This window comes from Alexandromys fortis, unplaced genomic scaffold, assembly GCF_014885135.2.
Source record: "Alexandromys fortis isolate MF-2015 unplaced genomic scaffold, M_Fortis_MF-2015_v1.1 scaffold_356, whole genome shotgun sequence".
NCBI lineage: Eukaryota > Metazoa > Chordata > Mammalia > Rodentia > Cricetidae > Alexandromys > Alexandromys fortis.
Window position 1 is genome coordinate 25,384 of NW_026068235.1, and position 9,642 is coordinate 35,025.

Below are 9,642 nucleotides of genomic sequence, written 5' to 3' on the forward strand. Positions count from 1 at the left end.
TTTTTTTTTTTTTTTTTTTTTTTTTTTTTTGGCTGACATTCTGGCAAGAGCCTCCAACTCCGTTTTCCTTTTCTATTTCCCAACAAAGTAGGCTACGATTTGAAGTTCTTTCCACATGTCCTGACTCGAGGAAATGGCTCCAACTGAACACACGTGACTGAAGATTTCCTTCACTGAGTTCCCAAATAGAGTAGTACCATTACAGTTGAATCTCCATGACAAACAGCCTGCATCTCAGAGACTGTGTCTGACCTTTCGGGATTTCTAAAGCAATCTTCCGTGGCAAGGAGACAGCAGCGGTGGTCAGGGAAGCTACGACAGATTCCGCCAAGCAAGGCTACCACTGAATAATATCTCCAGGCCTTAGCTCCCACACATTGGATTAGCCGACGTGAAGAAGAGGCACAGAATCCAGGACAAGGGAAAATGACTTATATTTTATTTTATCAGCCAATAAATATATGAATAGTGTTGAAAGAGCCCCCTTGTATGACTGACTTCTCCTAGCGCATCCCTGGAAAAGTATTTCTTGACATTTTCCTAAAAAGCGTAACATTCCAATACATTTCTGAATGGGTATTAAATGCTGTCCTATCCAAATTATCACAGATGAGTCTGTGGTTCTCATAGCCCCTTGGTGAAAAGACGGTGCTTCCCCCCCCCCCCCCCCCCCCCCCCCCTCCTTCCAGGAGAGCCCCCCCCCCCCCCCGCTGCCAATACATCCTCAGTGGGAACCAGTCACCAGAGTAACAGGTTCTGCTCTGACCAGTAAGCAACCAAAGGGATGTTCAAATCAGGAAACACGAGGCAAGAATGAGGCATCGTCATCTGCGGGAGCCAGCAGAGTGGCATCATTGGTGCAGGATTACCGCTACCCCACGTGCTTCCTTGCAACCCGCAACCCTCTCCTCATACGGTGTCCCTCCGGCTGCTTCATCATGGCCTTCACCGCCCTCCTGAGAGAGAAAGTGCACATTCACGTGTGCTCTTGTACACGTGGAGGCTGGAGGATTACCTAAGATGTCATTCTTCTGGAGCTGCCCACCTTGTAAGAAACAGTCTCTCTCACTGGGCTGGACTTGCTGATTAGGCTAGAGTAGCTGAACCATGAAGCCCAGGGACACTCCAGACTCTCCCTCTCCAGGGCTAGGATGGCAAGCATGCTCTACTACTACCATGCCCCACATTTTTACACAAGTTCTGGGGATCAAAGTCAGGTTCCCGTTCCTGCAAGACAAGCCTTTTACTGATTGAGGCATTTCCCTCGTTTCAGGAAGCCACAGTTTAATATGCCATGGTCCAGTCTGACGGAGTATAGGCCCACCAGGCTCAGACTCAGAATCCTCGAGTGGTCCGCTGGGTCAGAAGGGGGTTGGAATGGAGATTGGGGGTTGACCAGATTCTGTGTGTAACTCGTCAGATTCGCGCCTGCTTCTTGCAAAGCCTTTGATGAGGATACTTTGGGCTTTGTTCCAGTTCCGTCCTATTGGGAGGAAACTCCAAGTCTCTCAGCAGCCCGAGGGGAAGGGGAAGGTTACGGATATCACACCAGCATATTTGTAGCCTTCCTCCGTTTGAGTCTCAAACACCAAGAAATGCTTTCCCTTTGCCCCTGACCAGCCCCAGTCGTGCCCAGTGGCCACGGATTGAATTTATACCTGGTCAGCGTACCAGGTACTGTACTCTTAGAGAAAACTTTGTTTCCCAGCAGCTAATAATTGCCCAGAGTTCTTCAGTTAGGTGGGATTGAGCCCAATTTACCTCTATGTGCTTGGTCTTGCACAGGTCTTAAGAATGCTATCACCAGGTGGTGGTGGTGCACACCTTTAATCCCAGCACTCAGGAGGCAAAGGCAGGTGGATCTCTGTGAGTTCAAGGCCAGCCTGGTCTACAAAATGAGTTCCAGGACAGCCAAGACTGTTTCCCAAAGAAACCCTGTTTAGAAAAGCCAAAAACTAAAAACCAAACGATAAAGCTGTCACAATAGCCGAGTTGATATTTATTGTGTGTGTGTGTGTGTGCGCGCACGTATGCATGTGTGTGTACATGCAAACACACCACAGAGTAAACATGAAGGTTCTACGGCGACTTTCAGGAGTCAGTTCTCTCTGTCCACCAAGCAGGTTCCAGGGCTCGAACTCAAGTTGTCAGGTGTGGTGGCAAATGTCCTCATCTACATCACCAGCCCTCACATTTATTTTATCATTTTTTTTCTTCCAGTTTAGTACTTACACTTTAAAGTACGCTTGCCTGATGAAAGAGCCCCTTCCTGATATTTTTAATGGGGCCGTCTATGATGGTCCCTTTGTTCTGGGGGTAAATTAATTGAAATTATCTTTAATTTGGCTCTCAACCAAGGTTGTCACACACATCTCGAATGCTCTATAGAGGAGAGAGAAACCCGCATTTGACTAGTGTTTTACACAGTATGGACTGCGTGTTGGTTTAGAACTCTGATATTAACTTCTGGAAAAGATGATGGGACAGAGTGCTAACTGAGGAAGAAGGGGCTAACCCTAGAGGAGGAGCTGCCATCATTTGAAAATCTTAGACAGTTCGCTAGTGTTGGCGGGCTTCTCCCTGGTTATCATCAGTGATTTTTCTTTATCTCGAACTCTGTGCCCCTTTGGAAAGCGCAGGGGAGTTGCTCAAGGAGCTGTTGCTGCCCGTCAGAGTAAAAGGATCTGCAGCCTCTTGTCTGGCGGGGAAAGTAAGTAACCAGTGGTTTCCTGCGCAGAAGACAGTGCTGCCAGAACATAAGTAACCAGTGGTTTCCCGCGCAGAAGACAGTGCTGCCAGAACAAGTCTGGATGCCTCTGACTGCAGCTGTCCATAGGCTGGGCTCCTAAGTTAGGAAACAAACAACCAAAGCAAACACACAGGACAAAGCTAGAAAGCAGTACGTAGCTGGAGCTGAGCTGAGGTCCTGAGTTCGGCCTCATTGGAGAGGCAGGGATGGGTCTGCTACTTTAATCTCAGAGTAGACAGTGGGGTCCAAGCCTGTGGAGCCGTTTCCAGTCAAGCCATTGCTGCTTTCTCCCGAGGGCTTGAAAGTCATGCTGGCATAGGTAAGCGACTCCTTCGATGTGGATGAAAGCTTCTGAGGAGAAAGAGGAGGAATAGTGAATTTGCAGTAAAAGCTGTTCCTTTGAAGGTGTCCCGAAAGCCTCGATAACTGGGGAACCAAAGAAGAACCCAGAAAAGAGTCACTTGCCCAGAGTCCAGAAAGTGACACCAATATCCCAGCCCGTAACCCAGTATGTAGATGACACAGAATAAACCAACTCCCCCCAAATAAATTTCACGCCACCTTCATCACTCTCCACTCCCCTCTTGCAGCCGTAAAACAACCGCATGGTCTTACCTTGATGGGAGGCTCTGAGAGAGAGTCCTGGGCCTGGGTGCTGGAGTTACCTGCAGCAGAGGCCAGGAAGAAGAGGGTTATACTCTCACCGTGGGGGTCTAGAGCAGCGGGGAGCCTTTCCCTTCAACCTTGGGTGAAGGCTAGTAGGTAGGGGTATAGGGGAAGAGAAGCCAGGAAGAGCAGGGAGGGCCTCAACGTGGACCTGCGGGGAGGCTGGGCTGAGCAGGCCTTCTCTCCATCACTCCCCCCTCACTCATTGCTCATGCTGTTCACGGGGGCAGCGAGAGAAGGCTCCTCTCCCAGAGACCACTCACTTCTTCTGCAGCTCTTGATGACGAAGAAGATAAGGGCCATGAGTAGCAGTGTCAGCAGAACCCCAGCAAAAAAGGCCAAGATCAAATGTTCCTTTCTGTTTTGGCAAAGAGAGGGAGCAGATGAACTGCTGGCAGGGGCCTCTCGGAGCCTTTCCTGGCAACCAGGCATAACTGTCTTGCTTAGGCTCTCTCATGGGCTGATGGACTTTCTCCCACCCAGGGGCATCTGAGATTCTCCCAGTCCTACCCTCAAGACTCCACACCTCAGCACTGTGTCATTCTGGGGACTCGTGATCTCTCCAATCTTGGGCAATGCTGAGTTCATACCACATAGAAACCAGCACTTGGGAAGCTGAGGCAGGAAGATTGTGGCAAATGGAAGCCAGAAAAACAAACCTGGGCTACATTGTGAGATGTGCCCAATCTCTCTCCTCCCCCACACTCAAAGCAGCAGAACTATATACTCCTAAGATCAAACACTGAGTTCTTTCACTGTTCCTGGCCTCTCTCTTTTCACACCCAGACTGCCCTTCATAAGACCCCAAGACAAAATAGTCAACAAAAAAACCAGTGCCGCATGACTTGGATAAATGTGTTCCTTTACTTGGGGTTGGAGCAAGAAGAGGGCGCAGAGCTGGTCACTGGGGTTGTCGTGGAGACTGTGCCTGCAGAGAACATGAGAGGGATCAGTTTGGGGGGATCAGTATCCCTGCCCCTTCTCCTGCCATCCACTCCTGGATAAGACCCCAAGTACCTCCACAACCCTTGGGGACTTACAAGTGAGCTACCGCTCCGTAGAGGGGAGGACAGTGTGTCTTTTTTTGCCAGAGCTGGGCAAGTGAACCCAGGGCCTTCTGCATACCAGGGCAAGCCCTCCACCACTGAGCTACACCCCAACTGACTGACCTTTAAGATGAGGTGAAGAGTTAGAATGAAATGGTATAGGAACTAAAGAAGCAAGGGCTAGTATCCAAAGCCCTGTGTCCCTTACGCAAACAAATAACATACCGCGTTTCCCTAAGGCCTAGTGGGAAGCCCTGGGGAGATGTGGATCCTTTGACCTCAGTACACACTCCCCAAACTTCTCCTGACATCTCCCCCAACCGTGTGTGTGGTGTGTGTGTACATGCGTGCGTGTGTCTGTCTGTGTCTTTTTTAGTGCCTAACCCACAGGGAGGAGAACAAGAAGAAACATGAACTAGATTTTCTTAAACTACCAGCTGATCTACTCAGTTTGGAGAGCCAGTAAGATCTTTCTGGTTCCTTTTTCTATTCCTTGGGGGCACTGATTTCTGCATTATGATAAACTTGAAGGCTAACTCAGAAATGCTCTAGCGAACACTGTCCCCCTGTGGAGTTTTCAACAAATTCCTTCTTTTGTAAGTGCCAAGGGAAGCGGTGACTTCTGTCCCGGACTCACTGGTTTTGGGTTTAGATGTAGAGGAGGAAGCTCCCATGCTGTCTTCTCCTGAGAATAAAACAGGTACTGTTTAGTTTGGTATGGAATCTGAGCATGGCGGCGCATTCCCTGGGGTGTAGCTCAGAGTGGGCTAATCCTACCACGGAGGTGCAAGGGGGGCATCTTAGGTGCTTTGTTCACCTGGATATGTTCAGGGACCAGAGAAGTTAGATCAGAACCCTTCAGCCTAGCATTGCTTTTAGGGATATGCAGCTCCTGGGTGTAGTGGGCTATGTCTCTAATCCCAGCACCGGGGAGGTGGTAGGATGAGGGTCAGGAGTTCACGGTCAACCTTTACTAAGCAGCAAATTTCTAAGTTAGCCCAGGCAACATTTGAGACCCTATTGCAAACAAACAAACAAACAAAACTAAGGAGCCAGAGAGATGATGGATCAGTGACTACGAGTATTTAGTGTTCTTCTAGAGGACAAGGATTCAGGTCACATCTACAACTCCAGTCCCAAGGGATCTGATACCATCTTCTGGCCTGCACCAATACTGCATGCCCATACATAAAAATAAAACAAACAAACAAATAAATAAAACCAAGAAGACTCCTAGCTGTTAGGTTATATAAGACCCAACGTCATTCATTCATTCATTCATTCATTCATTCAATCAGTTTGTCAACCAACCAATCAATCTATCACTCAAAAAATACAAAACAACATCCAGAACTTTGGGGGGGGGGCACCAACCCACTACCACTGTGTGGCTTTGACTCCTCCATTGTTACACAGAATGACATACGGCACTTCTTTAATCTGAGATACATGGTGGCTTTTCAGACACGTGTGCATCTCACTAAAAAGACTCTAGGTATTATTAAAATGAATGCAAAGATGAGACTGGAGAGATGGCTCGGTGGTTAAGACCATTGGCTGCTGCTCTTTCAGAGGACCCAGGTATGATCCCCAACACTCACATGGCAGCTCACAACCATCTGTGACTCTAATTCCCGGGGAGCAGATGCCCTCTCCTGACCTCTGTGGGCACCAGACAAGCACGGGGTGCATAGCATCACAGCTAGGCAAAACGCAGAAACGATAGAGCATCTAAGGGCAGGAAAGAAGTATCTCCTGGATCCCTAGCGCACATTGCTAGCTGAGTGGATGCCTTTTAGCCACGCCATGCGCTTTATTAAAGCCGCCTGAAACACTGCTTCCCGTATAAGGCTAGATCTGGATTTTGTTCAACGTTTTATGTTCATGCTTACACATTTCTAAAACCCTCACAGAACAGTTGAAGGGTGACTGTCCTTTCTGCTGCAGTACTTCACCACCGTGTTTGTGAGAGATACTTTGCAAGATGTTGCACAGGTGTCAAAGACCGAAGACAGTTCCCAAACCTGGACAGCCTAGACCATGCTTTTTCTTATACATGCTGTCTTCGTGACTGTTACTAACGAAGCTGGAGAGGAAAGGATTTCTTTGGCTTACACTGCCGCCTTACTCTTCATCATTAGTGATGAAGTCAGGACAGAAAATCAAGCAGGGCAGGAACCTGGAGACAGGAGCTGATGCAGAGGCCATAGAGGGGTGCTGCTTACTGGCTTACTTCCATGGCCTTGCTCGGTCAGCCCAGAGATGACACCACCCACCGTGGGCTGGACCCTCCCCCATTGATCACTAGATGAGAAAAGGCCTTACAGCTGGATCTCATGAAGGCATTTCCTCAAGTGAGGCTCCTTCCTCTATGATGATGACTCTAGCTTGTGCTAAGTTGACGCACAGAACCAACCAGTCAGTACCCGTGCCATACCTGAGAAGTTTCCTTTAGAAAAGTATTACAGAGAGGAATTGGCTCCAAAACTAAAATAAAACACGGTAATCACAGCAATATACCATGGTAAAAGCTATTTAAAACATAGTTGTTATTTATGGGAATTTCCCGTTCGTGTTTTCAAATCAGGGTTGACCAGAAAGAACTGAAACTCTGGCAGCAGACTTGTGTGCTGGCATGTTATTGGGCACAGATGGACGTTCTTAACCAGTTCCCAGCTTACACAAACGTTTTCCGCTGCGTTAATAACCGACAATGAGACTGGTGCCTTTATGTATAAAATTTTGGCTACAACCCTGGTTATTTTTTGGTGACCCCAATTTTAATTAGTATTTAGGCAAACCTGTGACAAAAAAATGGGGTCTCTACAATTTCTGATGAATTTAAAGGTGATTTATTTAGACAGAAAATGTCATAAACGGTTCACATGTTTTAAGCCATCAGCTCTCATAAGTGATTGTTCCCAATCCTTAGACAGGGGAGACTTTTGTGGGGTGTGTGTGAGGGGTGGGTACTTGTCAAGGAAAACTTTCAGGTCAGTCCTTTCCTTTCACCTTTACATGGGATCTGGGAAACAAACTCGGTTTTCTGTCCCCAAGTGTCATTAAAACAGTAGCAAGGCAGCGCTTTAACGCATCTGGTCACTCAGCAAGCACTTTCAGATCTGCCACTGTCAGATCAAAAAAAAAAAAATACTGACAGGAAAATTTGGGGAGAAGTCTGCACTATGAAAACAGAAAGACCATAGTCCATGCAGAATCAGCAGGGATCATGAGTTTTCTATCAATCGTCGGTTCTTTTTGAAATTTATGTCGGTCGTGTGAGGTGGTACACGCTTTTAATCCCAGCACTTGGGAAAGCAGAGGCAAAGGGATGTCTGTGAGTTCGAGGTCAGCCTGGTCTACCTAGTGAGTTCTAGGACAGTCAGGGCTAGATCATGTCTCAAAATAAAATAAAAACAAAACAAGTAAATAGTATTCATTTCAAGAACATCATAAAATATTAGCACATCTTGTATTTTATTATAATATATATTTGTAATTTCTATAAATATATATTTAAATAGTTGAAATGTTTTCTTCCGGAGGAATGGGGGTTTCCACTACATCTTACATTTAGAGCTACTCATGACTTTCTGCTTTCGCAGCAGTGGCTCTATTCGAACGGGGAATCCAAATAAATAGTATCACATAAAAACAACTGAGGCCACTCTACCCTGCAGACGAGATCATCTTACAGCACCACAGAGAAACAGCTACTTACAAATCCAGGAGGCAAAAACCAATAATACACCCAGAGGTGGTAGTACACACTTGTAATCCCAGCACTTGGGAGACTGCCTAACTGAGGCAGGAGACTCGCCAGGAGGTCAAGGCTAGCGTGGATTACACAGGTTGTCCCCAAAATCTAAAACAAGTCTGGCATGGTTGACTCACATTTTTAATCCCAGCATTTGGCAGAGGCAGGAGGATCTCTTGGAGTTCAAGGACAGCCTGAGTTCTAGGCCAGGCAGGGCTACATAGTGAGACCCTGCCTCAGAACAAAAGCAACAACCAAAAAACCTACCAACATAAGGGCCAGCGAGATGGCTCAACAGGTAAAGGCTCATACCCCACAGCTCTAGAAACCTGAGTTAAATTCTTGGATCCCATGTAAAGGTGAAAGGAAAGAACTGACCTTAAAATTGTCCTTGACATGTACACACACACACACACACACACACACACACACACCACAAATATTTTTTTTTATTTCATAAGAAAATAATGGTAATCCAAACATGTGACAGAAGCAGGAAGTGGAGCCAGAAACAATGGTGTTTGCAGTCTGATCTGGCACAAGAGATTTATGAGACTTACCTACAAGACCTGTGCCACAGTCATTCAAATGCAATCCTTCACCCACCAAATAAGAAACCAGAAACCACCAAGTAAAAATTAAAATGTCCTTTGATGAGACATTACTTAGTATGGATTAGAAGGACCTTGGATTTACCTTTCCAGAAAAATTTCAGTCAAAAGATGCAGTTGTCGAAGACGAAACTTGCTTCTCTTCCTTGTCGTCTTTTTCAGAAATGGTGAAACGGGGTTTGCTTCCACTGCCACTGTCAACATCTAGCTGTGTCGCAAAGATATGTTTAAGTCCAAGCCACAGACTTCCTCTTTGAAACCAATGCCATTTTTTTTTTCCCCATTCCCTGGCTTCTCTGTATTTAGAATGGGTCTCTTCTCACAGAGGCTAGGCTGGCCTTAAACTGGTATGGATGACAATGACCTTTTGATCCCCATGCCTCCACCTCCTGCATGCGAGGATTACAGCACATACACATGCCTGGTTTATGTGGTGCTGGGATTAAACTCAGACCTTCAAGCATGCTGGCCAAGCCACACCCCCACCCCAGTTTCATATTTGTAAAGGCCCCATAACCATGACAGTTGCTGGCATACATTTTCACACACAAATGCCATACCGGAGAGGAAAGTTCACTTCTAGAGAAAGGTTTTATTGCTTAACCTCCCTGAAGCTACTGACACCAGCATGAATGACATCATCACCATCATCAAGGACTTCCAAATTTGCATCAGGTCTGATTAAGGAGAGGACGCTGACATAGAAAAATGAAGAGTCAAATGTCTAAATTAAACAACAGGCTGAGAACTCAAGTGTGTTCAGAGCATTGACACCCCTTTTGAGGGGCAAAGAAGATTCATTTATTTAGAAGC

General features: G+C 46.7%; 1 protein-coding gene across 1 annotated transcript; it reads right to left on the reverse strand.

Moving 5' to 3' along the window:
• Nucleotides 1–1,976: 1,976 nt before the first annotated feature.
• Nucleotides 1,977–9,017, reverse strand: CUNH1orf162 (chromosome unknown C1orf162 homolog). Its single transcript, XM_050130961.1, has 6 exons — nt 8,915–9,017; nt 5,099–5,146; nt 4,283–4,343; nt 3,679–3,773; nt 3,365–3,414; nt 1,977–3,100 (listed from the first exon to the last, which is right to left on the reverse strand). Exons 2-6 carry the CDS (start codon nt 5,133–5,135, stop codon nt 2,939–2,941), a joined length of 405 nt encoding a protein of 134 aa, XP_049986918.1. The 5' UTR covers nt 5,136–5,146; nt 8,915–9,017; the 3' UTR covers nt 1,977–2,938.
• Nucleotides 9,018–9,642: the final 625 nt, after the last annotated feature.

What these genes read in the sequence shown, in the direction of transcription:
- CUNH1orf162 (XM_050130961.1), bottom strand. Translation starts at nt 5,135, where the DNA reads ATGGGAGCTTCCTCCTCTACATCTAAACCCAAAACCA. An exon ending in TCTTCTTGCTCCAACCCCAA is followed by an intron (nt 3,774 to 4,282) that starts GTAAAGGAACAC and finishes TTGCCAAAACAG; the next exon opens with AAAGGAACATTTGATCTTGG. An exon ending in CATCAAGAGCTGCAGAAGAA is followed by an intron (nt 3,415 to 3,678) that starts GTGAGTGGTCTC and finishes CCTCTGCTGCAG; the next exon opens with GTAACTCCAGCACCCAGGCC.